At 40.4% G+C, this 12,656-nt stretch overlaps 1 protein-coding gene across 1 annotated transcript in view; it reads left to right on the top strand.

Moving 5' to 3' along the window:
• atp6ap1lb (ATPase H+ transporting accessory protein 1 like b) overlaps positions 1–7,104 on the top strand; it is a 46,890-nt gene extending 39,786 nt beyond the window's left edge. The window contains exons 6-7 of the mRNA XM_061980095.1: positions 1,549–1,792; positions 6,695–7,104. Of these exons, the coding sequence (XP_061836079.1) occupies positions 1,549–1,792; positions 6,695–6,931 (481 nt within the window). The 3' untranslated portion in view covers positions 6,932–7,104. The remainder of the gene's footprint in view (positions 1–1,548; positions 1,793–6,694) is intronic.
• The last annotated feature ends 5,552 nt before the right edge of the window (positions 7,105–12,656 follow it).

The raw sequence follows: 12,656 nt of genomic DNA on the forward strand, positions 1-12,656 counted from the left end.
TGAAATAGTATTAATTAATTTGGCTTTCGTTTTATATGATATACATTCATTAGGTGGTACCATATCCCCATGCTTTGACAATGAGACCACTATTTTGAAGATTTACCGTACCGAAAAAAAACCATTCTGGCACAATGAAATCTATGCATGCTATGGATAAAGTCCATGTGAATTAGTTTACCATCGGCATTTTAACAATTCAGAAAAAATATAAATATAAGAGATGAATGCATACGGCGTGGCGCAGTGGAAGAATGGCCGTGCGCGACCCGAGGGTCCCTGGTTCAATCCCCACCTAGTACCAACCTCGTCATGTCCGTTGTGTCCTGAGCAAGACACTTCACCCTTGCTCCTGATGGGTGCTGGTTAGCGCCTTGCATGGCAGCTCCCTCCATCAGTGTGTGAATGGGTAAATGTGGAAGTAGTGTCAAAGCGCTTTGAGTACCTTGAAGGTAGAAAAGCGCTATACAAGTACAACCCATTTATCATTATTATTTATCATACAAATGCATCTACAATTTAAATGTGCACATGATCAAAATGTGAATGCAAAACTGTACTAGCATACCCGCTGAGCTACTTTTTTCAGGTGCTAATATTACAGCGTAAAAGTGGCACACACGACCCTCAACTGAGAATAGCTTTCACTGTTCATCACTATTGCAAATACTGTAAAGAGAATTTACAATGAGAGAGTAATAATTAGTGTAACAGTATGTTTGTCAAGTCAAGTCAGTTGTATTCAATGTATATAGCGCCATATCCCAACATAAGTTATCTCAAGGGACTTTACACATGGAGCAAGTCAATAACCACACTCCACATACATTAAAGCAGTGGTTCTTAACCTCGTTGGAGGTACCGAACCCCACCATTTTCATATGCGCATTCCCTTCTTTAGTGAAAAATAAACTTTTTTTTTTTCAAATTCAAGACAAAGTTATATGTTTTTTTACTGGTGCACAAAATGAACCGTGTATATACATCACCTTGTTCAAAGAACAAAACCAACACAGTGCATGAACTCACAACAAATTACACACCTGCAAATCAGTGTGACTTCTGCAGTTGCAGTATCCATAATACGCCGATAGGGAGAAGTTTTTATTTACACGATGAGTCGGGTGTGTCTTGACCTCCACGGCGGAGGCTCCGCCGAACCCCTGAGGCCGACTCACCGAACCCCTAGGGTTCGATCGAACCCAGGTTAAGAACCACTGCATTAAAGACAACCAATTGAACCCCTCATGAGCAAGCACTTGGTGACGGAGGCAAGGAAAAACTTCCCTTTAGGAAAGAACCTCGGACAGAACCCAAGCTCCGTGTGGTGGCTGTCTGGCCTTTAGTCAATGATATCATTTATTATGAGGAATGATAAAGTCCCCAAATGCCACATGAAAGCTCAGTTGCCTCACAAGTTTGATAACAAACATTGGAATCAACCAAACCACCTAAATGTCATGTGACGGTAGAGGGTATTATTTCCACAGAGTTTTGTTTATTGAATAAGATGTTGTTATTGATCTTTTTGTGTGAATCATCCACCAGGCTTCAGATGTCGAACACCTTCTACGAAGCAGCGGGTCAAAACTGGTTCACCCTCGACAGCGTGCACATCCACTACAACTGGACGCAGGAGGCCACATTCAACGCCAGTGAGGTCTACGCTCCTGCTACGTCGTCCTACCACTGCCAGCACGTCAGCAGTCTGCACAAATATGACACACTGCTGGTGCCCAGCTCACACACTGACACGTCTGCCAACTGGCACATTACCTTCACTGATTTCCAGGTACACACTCCAAAAGGAATGCACACATTATTAACAACGATGAACACAGTAGATGAGAACAGGGTTGGTTGTTGCACTAAAATTGCTTATCATCTAAACATATTTCAATAGTCATTCCTACATGGAAATCAATCTTAAAGTGTTGGCTTGAAAAGTGAATCCCTTAACTATCAACGACACCCTGTCACATGGTTGGTGGTCACACATTACAGGATGAGTGCTTGTCACAATGTTATTTTAATGCGAAAATAATAGCTTTTAAAAAAGGTAGAACTGCATTTAATTAACTAAATGAGGCAATTTCTGAAGGAATTACGTGTGAATGCTCCAATGCTGAAGTTGAACTGAAATCCTGGAATTTTGTTGGAATTATTGAAAAGTAGAGCACACAATTCCCAAACAGTCTAATATTTTGAAGTTGGAACCGTTTGAATCGGATGAAAAATGTGGGGGTTGTGGAACTTTGAAGAATGTCCCATTGATTTCAATGGAAATGTTCTAAAAATTTGGGAATTTCGGTAAAATAAATTTTGAAAATGGTTGATGTTGGAATTTTTTAAATCGGTCGAAAAATGTTGAAGTAGTAACATTTGTAATTGAGAAATGGTTTTAAGGAATTCCTGGAATTTCGGGAAAACCGGGAATTTTTCCCGTTCGAAAATTTGTCCTGATTAAGAGGAATGTTTGGACGGTAGAAAGGTTGCATGGAATGAAAAATGTGGAAGAAGTAGTTGCCAGAAAAAAGTGTCAAAAAAGGGTTTGCAAAAACGGGAATTCCTGGAATTTTTTTGAACTTGGAATTGATAGTTTGAATGTCCAGAATGAGTGGAATATGTTGAAAGTGGAATGGTTTGAATCGGTTGAAAAACGTGCAAATGGTGGAAGTTTGAAAAATGGCCAATTCATTTTGAATGGGAAAAATGTCCCGGAAACCCTGGAATTCTGGGAAATCTGGGAATTTTTGGGATTTGTCAAGGGAAAGCCCGAGATTCCCGAATAGGCTGAACAGTTTGTAGTTGGAACGGTTTGAATCGGTTGAAAAATGTGGAAGGTTGAGCACGCCAAAATCTGGAGGAGAAGACGAAGTTGAACAATAAATGGAAGCATTTTGGTGTAGAAAACCATATGTTTAAATGCTTTGGAGCATTCACACAATTATTTTCATTGCAGTGACAGTTTGACAAATGCATACCTTAAATGCATAGGTTCTCAAAGTGGGGTACGTCAATTGTAAAACAGCCATGGTGTCTGAAAACTCATAGTTACGCAGTGCGCTTAAAAGCCCCATTTGAAAAGTGCCTGCACAGCGTTTATTGATCACGTGCAGGCAGAAAGAAACGAAATAGACACAAAGTTTTTTTTTGTTGAACTTACGTGTGTGTTATATAAATACATAAGTAAGTCTGATGATTATGTTGTGCATTAGCAGTTTTTAATTTTGAATATTTAATTTAAATGAGGGCTGTTCTTACTTGATGCTGTGACTACCGGTAATTGGTGCATTTTCTGAGCTATGAGCTTGTCATTAGTTTTTTGACTGGAGACACTGACAAAATTATGTTGTTATTTTTGTCATACAAACCAATTATTTTTACGCACTGCCACTGGATAGGTCAACGGATATAGCCGGCCTGGCACATGCCCGAGTGTATGTGCATACATTCATGAAGGGACAATTGAGGAAAACATACACTTCTGTAAAAAGTTAATGTCCTACCCCCCAAAATCAATTATGCAATGATATAGTAATTGAATACATCAAACAAGTAATAAATGGTTTAGCGTGAGATGTTGTATTGTGTGCTTACCGACAATGGTTTTTGTTTTTTACACGGCTTCAGGCCTAATATTTAAAGGGGTACGTGACTGTAAAAAATGTTTGTTAACCTTATCTTAATACATTTTAACACAACATGAGCAAGAAACATGAACAGGAAATATATCTTTGGACCAGCTTACTGTGTAAGAATACAATATTTAAGTAGGCCAGGGGTCGGCAACCTTTACCAGTCAAAGAGCCATTTTGACCAGTTTCACAAATTATAGAAAACAATGGGAGCCGCAAAAATTTTTGAAATTTAAATGAAATAACACTGCATACAAAGTTGTTTTTTTTGCTTTGTACTATGTATTAACCAGGGGTCTCAGACACGATGCCCACACCTTTTTATGGAATTTTTAAGCTGGTGCGGCACGCGGGTTTTAAATGAATAGCGGTTGTCAGCGTCATGCGTGCCGTGATGGTACAGCATATAGCGCCCACTACAATCAGCGTGCCTGATCAGCCACATGTTGAATAGGGCTTCCGCTTGCTCACGTAGGTGACAGCAAGGCATACTTGGTCAACAACCACACAGGTTACACTGACGGTCGCGGTATAAAAAAAACTTTAACACTCTTACTAATAATGCGCCACACTGTGAACCCACACCAAACAAGAATGACAAACACATTTCGGGAGAACATCTGCACAGTAACACAACATAAACACAACAGGACAAATACCCAGAATCCCATGCAGCCCTAACTCTTCCGGGCTACATTATACACCCCCCCGCTACCAAACCCCGCCCACCTCAACCGACGCACAGAGAGAGAGAGGGGGGGGGGGGGGGGGGGGTGTTGATGTGTGAGGGAGCAGGCTTGGGGTGGGGGCGGGGTTTGGTGGTAGCAGGGGTGTATAATGTAGCCCGGAAGAGTCAGGGCTGAATGGGATTCTGGGTGTTTGTTCTGTTGTGTTTATGTTGTGTTAAGGTGCAGATGTTCTCCCGAAATGTGTTTGTCATTCTTGTTTGGTTTTGGTTCAAAGTGTGGCGCATTATTAGTAAGAGTGTTAAAGTTGTTTTATATGGTCACCGTCAGTGTAACCTGTGTGGCTGTTGACCAAGTATGCCTTGCTGTCATGTACGTGTGCAAGCAGAAGATGTTTAATGTATAACAAGCTTTGGGCTGGCACGTTGTTAATACAGATTGTAGAGGGCGTCATGGCACACCCTTATTAAAGCTGTAAGGGTGAAAATCGGTGAATATTAATTCCGGGAGTTTTCAGCGAGGGCACTGAAATCCGGAAGTCTCACGGGAAAATTGGTGGGTTCAGCAAGTAAGCTGCTGAGCCGCATCAGAGTGATCAAAGAGCCGCATGCGGCTCCGGAGCCGCGGGTTGCCGACCCCTGAAGTAGGCCAATGTGTGACAAATAATTGTTGAAAATGGTTGCTCGCATCAAGGATAACAACTGTATTTTACTTTATTGGGGCGGTATAGCTCGGTTGGTAGAGCGGCCGTGCCAGCAACTTGAGGGTTGCAGGTTCGATCCCCGCTTCCGCCATCCTAGTCACTGCCATTGTGTCCTTGGGCAAGACACTTTACCCACCTGCTCCCAGTGCCACTCACACTGGTTTAAAAATGTAAATTAGATATTGGGTTTCACTATGTAAGGCGCTTTGAGTCACTTGAGAAAAAGGGCTATATAAATGTAATTCACTTCACACTTCACTTCACTATTCAGCTAAAATAAGGCATAGCTTTACCGTCACACATTGTAAGAGTAATACTTTGTTTTGTTTTAAAGCTATTGTGTAAAAGCTAGAAGAAAAATACAAAGGAGTTGAATATTAACAATTTGACATTTAAAACACAACAAGTCTTCTCACCTCAAGTTCAGTTGTCTTACTCCATTGAAGACTTCGTAGGTGAGCTCTGTTCCTGAATAATCATAACAATGCCGGGCTCGGGATCTTTCTGTGTGGAGTTTGCATATTCTCCCCGAGTTTGCATATTCTCCCCGTGACTGCGTGGGTTCCCTTCGGGTACTTCGGCTTCCTCCCACCTCCACTTGGGGATAGGTTGATTGGCAACACTAAATTGGCCCTAGTGTGTGAATGTGAGTGTGAATGTTGTCTGTCTATCTGTGTTGGCCCTGTGATGAGGTGGCGACTTGTCCAGGGTGTACCCCGCCTTCCGCCCGAATGCAGCTGAGATAGGCTCCAGCACCAACCGCGACCCCGAAAGGGACAAGCGTGGAAAATGGATGGATGGATGGATGGAATTTGAGAAGCAGTGCCCTCTGGTGGTAATGAGCATCACAACAAACTCCTTACTATATATATGGGTCATTGTATAGGATAACAGAAGTGATTATCACTGTTGCTAATTACGATACTTTAGTTATGGAATGTGTTTGGAAAAATATAATCAATTATTTCAATTTCATAAAATAGAAATTGTCGAGTAAGACTTACTCAAGGTCAACATTACACAGCTTGTCTGATATCTTTGCATTTAAATCAGGTTAAACAACACAAGGTGTCATTGTGTGTGTGAACGACAAGAAGAAAAACTTAGGTTGAAGTCATTATGCGCCACCTGAAAAATTGGCTGAACTAATATATACTTTTACTTACTTTATATTTTTTGTCTAATTAAGTTCCATACAATATCTGTTTATCATTTTAAAAATGCACCCTAATTGACATAAATTCTCTCTTCTCACATTTAGTAAGAAATGTTATGATGGCGATCCAGAGCATCTTATAAGTGACATGGAAGGAAAATATATTCCTTTCATCTTTGAACTGGGGCGTGCCTTCTGTGTTCACAAACCACAGACAACCCTTGCAATTAGTCTAATTGTAAATAGTACATCCATGTTTTCTCTCCAATTGCTCCTCTTTTCTTCCCGATTCTCAGCAGTGTGCATGTGTGTGTTGCCAGCCATTTCCTTTCGTGATGTGCCTGTTTGGCCATCAGTCTGTTTACCGTATGTTTGGAAATCTGTTGGTCTGTCTGTACTCAGTGTGCTTAGCCATCTGCTCTGTTCTCTCTACCTGTGTGTGCTAAGCCCAGTAATAGCTACTTGAACTTGCTAGTTCAGCCTTGTCTCACATTTCCACCTTGTCTTTCAGATTCAAGCATTCAACGTGCAGTCGGACAAATTCGCATCAGCCAGTGACTGCGCCACGTTCCTGACACCGGCCATCCTCATGGGCTTGGTGACTTCTCTGATCCTTCTCCTGGTCTTAGCCTATGCCCTACATATGGTGGTTCACCTCAAGCACATCGACCGCTACGAGGAACACAAGGCCACCGTCTACTTTCCCCGGAGTCCAGAGGCTGAGTTGCCGGACAAGAACAGCCTGTGAGGGAAAAGGACAAGTACAGGAGGAGGGACAGAGGAGAGCATTGCTGAGGAGGCAGAGAACAAGTCATGGAAAAAGTATCCTCCACAGAATACTTCTAAAACAAAATGCCTGTTCACATGAAAACCGTGTAAATCACTTAAGTAAATGCAGGATACGTTTTCCTTCTTTCCTCATTACCTGTATCTTGGTATCCATGTATTGAATAAGTTCTCTGAATGCTCAAGCCTCCACCAAGCCGACAGTTCTTGCTCCAACTGTCAAAAGTTGAGGACAGTTCATGGGCCTTGAGGGCCAACGGCCGACCTTTACCCCAGCCAGCCATTCAACCTTTCACAGGCAATGTGTCGCTAATACAGCTATCATCAGATGCTCCTGAATAATTGTACCTAGTACATGGGTCAAGCTTCCGTCGCTCATCGTCTTTCCAGCTTTCTCTAAAGTATCCTTTCTCTAACAACTGCAAGTAATATATCCTTTAAACAGTCAGTTTTAGCACTGAAGTAGTCGTATTAGCTGCATGCCATAAAAAAGCAGGTCAATCTGGGCTAGTGCAGTGTTTCCTGATAATCAGACTAACTCACATGAAGTGCAGTTTAAAATAATCAACAGAGGCACAAATAGAAGGGGGTTGAGTTAGGAAAATAGGGAAACGCTGGTCTAGCATATGGCTGGAGTAACTGGTCCTTCAGAGCCTACGGTCACTCTCATCCCAAACACTAACAAGACTGCTGCTTGGGATTCAACTGTGAAATGGCCTTTTATAGACCAGTCAGACGAGGAAGAGGAGAGTTCTACAAACTAGCACAACATTGGTTAGTGGCAAAAGCACTAACAAGATGACTTTCAAAGACTAAACGAGGAACAATGCTGCACAAGATGACCCGTCTTAGGGCAACACATGAGTGAAACTCTTGGGGTGAGGTGGCTCTCTGAGAGGCAAGGGTTTGGTCAATGGAGCCCATGGGTTTTTCATCCACCAAGCGAGGTGGAATGCCAAAGCTTCAACGGTGTTACCATAAAACATGGTGAGAGTGAGACAATGTGAAAAAGAGAGCTAACCATTACAGCTATGTACAAATCACATTCATGTACAGAAGCGTCATTTTTTTCATTTTCTTTTTATATCGATGTACTCATTAAAAACTATTAGGTACAGGACAACTATGCTAATCCTTATAACCAAAAGGATATACAAGTTGTAGATGCATATAGATCGCTGTACAATCATAGCTGTTAACATCAAATAGTGCACAACAAAGAAGCATATTTACAAGCAAGACATTGTGCTATGAGGATCAGTGCATATGATTTGTTTTTCTACAAACATTTGTCTATTTGTTTTACAACAGGGGCCTGAGAGTCAAGTCCAGTCTCATCTAACTGTAAATCCAAATTCCCTGCCTTAGAGGAATGATACTATGGAATGCCGTCCAGCAAACATGACTTATAAATGCCATTATTATGCCAGAAGCCACAATAGCAACAGTAAGTCATTACCTCTGAATTAACAAAAAAGAGTCAGCATGACAGTAAGTAGATATTTTAACATTCAATATGGCAGTTCTGTTAATCTGTAGCAGTGTCAAACGTGTTCTTTGGTCATTAGTGTATCCTACAAACTATGGAATGTGTGCAGGTCGTTTGTCCAAGGACCAACTGATTGAAGATTGAACAATAAATGATATTCAGAGGAAAATGATTGTTGCGTTTATCAATGAGTGGACACTACTGATATACATAAAAGGGAATATATTAATGCAAACTTTTTTACCTATTGGTACCTGCAACGTATTTGGGATCTTTACAAGTCCCGGACATTTTAAATCAAACCATGTAGGCATGGTGGACATATGTATAAAACAATTTTGCATTCTTTCATACTTCCTCCAAATAAGCCGTTTGGAATTTGTCCAAATTCCTGGCATTTTTCCAATTAGTGACGTCAGCGAATATCTCCATATATGGTAGTTTTACCCGAAGAGCTTTGCGGATGTCCCCCATTGTACTCCAATCCTGTAGTCAATAAGTTCCTTCTTTTTCTCTATCCTTTTGTTGTAGGGCAGACTGGCTTGTACACGCATCCTTCACTGTTGCCCTTTCTAATACGAAGTAGCATATGATTCTAACTCATATTTGTCAGAAGAATCGATATGGAAGCGTTAAGAACTACAACATGGCTGACAGAGAAAAAGGCATGTAAATAAGACCACCCACAATACAACGCATCCTGTAGAGATGGTCAGAAAGCGGCTTGAAGTAAAACAAAATCAATGCAAAATGTGCAAAACATGTTATATAGACGTGTTTTAAGTGCTTAAATAGTAGGGGGGGAAAAAAACACAATACAACCCTTTTAAGTGCACTCATTTACAGGCTATATTAAATTCATCCAATTTGAAAAGGGCAATGCAGGTTCTGACAAAGTTGTCATGACTGTCTAGTGCAGTGGTTCTTAACCTTGTTGGAGGTACCGAACCCCAGCAGTTTCATATGCGCATTCACCGAACCCTTCTTTAGTGAAAAATAAAATGTTTTTGTTTTTTCAAATTCAAGACAAAGTTATGTTTTTGGTAACACTTTAGTATGAGGAACATATTCTAAGTAACAAAGACTTAATTTAGAGTTATTTGGACACTAGGGGAACATATTCTAAGTACGGTAATAAAGACTTAATTTAGAGTTATTTGGTTAGGGTTAGGGTCAGGGTTAGAGGGTCAGGGTTATAATAAGGCCATGCCGAATAAGGCATTAATAAGTACTTAACAAGGACTAGTTAAGAGCCAATATGTTACTAATTTGCATGTTAATAAGCAACTAATAATGGTGAATATGTTCCCCATACTAAAGTGTTACCATGTTTTTTTTACTGGTGCATAAAATGAACCGTGCATGAACATCACCTTGTTCAAACAACAAAACCAACACAGTGCATAAACTCACAACAAATTACACACCTGCAAATCAGTCAGCTGTTGCCGTATCCGTAATACGCCGATAGGGAAAAGTTTGTATTCACACGATGAGTCGGGTGTGTTTTGACCTCTGCCAAACCCCTGAGGCCGACTCACCGAACCCCTAGGATTCGATCGAACCCAGGTTAAGAACCACTGGTCTAGTGTCTAAAAAATCTAATCCATTATTATTATTATATAAGCATACTTGTATGTCATGTGAGCTTTTAAAGACACACACACATATGAAACATTTTTAAAATCTATTAAAGCACTCATTTTCATGTTCTGGAAAAGCTGCCCTTCCTGACAGGGATGGAAAAATGGATCACTGCTGTTTCATAGTTTGTCCAGAAGAGGTTTTGTGTGAAAGATACAGATAGAGCAGTTGGTTTACCTATTGTGATTACTTTTGTTGAAAAGCTTCAAACTAAACAATAAGGTACTTATTTTGATTATTCATATACAGTACTTATTTAAACGTATTGTCATGCCTATTTATTTTGATCATCTGCTTATGGACGGTGTGACATTACATTACATCCTCTAGATGTCAGTATTTGGTTTTCTATGAGCATTGTTTTGAAATAAATGTAAGAACATACAATACTTTGACCCACTGGTATGCAGGACACAAGTGACAACAACATATTCTTATTAGCTGGATGTGAAACGAAACTCACCCAATATTTTATTACTAATTGAACATGGAAGTTCTAAGAAAGATAAGGTTCCCCGGCATCTTTCAACAGTCAAGGCAGATTTTTGTGAGGGCCAAAGTTGTCACTTTTTTCCCTTTAAACGTCAAACTTGTGTTGTGTTTGATGTCGTTCTTTACTGAAGCTGAACTATGGAGTGAGGGTGCATTAAACGCTGTGGATTGTGGACTTTGGAAGAGGCCTGAGCACAGGCAGATAGTCTTGCCTGTTTTATATGTAAAGCTGCCAGTCAGAGAGAAAAGGCCTGTCGGGTTCCCCATACCTGGTCTTTGTTACAGCCAGTCTGGGATGGAGAGGCGCTCAATAAGCTGCTTTGCATACTGGGATCCCAAAAGGCACGGGGGAGGGTTTGTTGGGTTCGACCTTCTCAAGAACATCAATGCTTTTTACTCATCAGCATTTCTGAAATATTAGCAAAAGAAAACCTTATCTCACCTTCTTCATGCTTTGATTATGTCGGTAATATTTACTTACGGTCCCTGCTGTTATTCTGTCAATCACTTTTTAGCCCCAATGGAGTTTTGTAATGTGCATGCGCTGAGACGAGTTTTAATTGAAGCTCACAGTCAAACCAATCACAGGCTCAGAATCACTCATTGTTGCCTCTTAGGCATGTTATCAAAGCAAAGGAAGTTGTTATCAGCATCGCAGCCCCTCATGTGGGCCTGAAAAGAAGAAACATTCCAATGATCGATCATGGTGTTTCAGATAGTGCTGTTCTGCAGACCGGAATGTAAATATTTTTGCATACAGAGTCTTTGTAAGAAAGTTAGAATAAAACGCCTGATAAAGTTGCACATCTGAAATAATCAGATGAAAGTATAAAACAAGAGAGGCAAAAATAATGAGAGCAAAGTGAAAGCTTTTTGCAGGAACATGTTGAATGTAAAATGGAATGAAACGCTTTGGGAAAATCATTTGTGATCACATTCATAAGAATAAAAAGCTTTTGTGAACTTTTAGAAATAGACATAACCAATATTTCTGAGTCTGTGCATTACCTTTTTGTTATTGCGGCCTTAAAGTATTTGCCTTTGCAAATTGGACTTTTGTTTGAAACATTCTTTTTATCATATTTGGTACCACTGTCATTTAAAGGAGACCTATGACTTATTTTCGCTGGGTTTTGCAGTCTGGCTATAATGTGACATCATAGAGAGGTGGACGCGATTATTTGGACATTAAGTCAAGCTCTCAGCCATAGGGGGATGGAAATATTACACCAAAGCTTATCCCATACATATTATCTAGAAAGGAAGTGTTTTAAATGTGGATTAAAATCATCATATGTTCCATTTGAATATGTATAGCATGTGTGTGTGGGCTCCATTGATGGTGAGCTTTAATTCTTGAGCCTTTTGGTTGCCTCCGCACCTTCAAATGTCACTGATGACGATACATAAATGATACATACCTTGATACATTCTTCATTTAATGCTTCTTCGATTGCTTGACATGCTACAAAGCATTTGTCCGTCAATAGTCGTTCAGTAGCCTTGATTACTCAGCACTTTGCAATGGATGAGGAATTGGGAGGATGTTTAGCCCTGATTTAGTCAAGTTTAAGGTATATTGGAAATTTTCCAATAAAATAGTCAAACAAAATTGTCTTTCTTAGATTTATTTGAAAAGCTCGAGCAGTTCAAAAGGGATAGGTCACATTCGTAGCAAGTGGGGAAGGAATGCGCCTCAAAAGAGAAGCGCTGTGCTCTTTTTACACTGAATACAAGGAGGGAGGGAGGGAGTAGGCACAATTTGGGAGGGGAAAGAAAATAACACACAACAACTGTGGAAATTACCTACCATTTAGACAGTGGTGCACTGTTAACCAGATTAGAGAAGTTGTTACTTTCGCAATGAGACTGAGGGACTAGAAAAGAGAAGTTGTTTTTATCAAAATGAGTGAACCATGACAAGGTCACATCTAGGCCGTAATGTGCTTTCCGCACAGCACTATTGCAATTTACACAAAGGTACATAAATATTTTCCAAACCAACGGGTTGAGGCCTAGTTAGTTGCTCTTGGTTCGTACAGTTTATTTGGCTATCTAAATT

This window comes from Nerophis lumbriciformis, linkage group LG01 (genome assembly GCF_033978685.3).
Source record: "Nerophis lumbriciformis linkage group LG01, RoL_Nlum_v2.1, whole genome shotgun sequence".
Lineage (NCBI taxonomy): Eukaryota > Metazoa > Chordata > Actinopteri > Syngnathiformes > Syngnathidae > Nerophis > Nerophis lumbriciformis.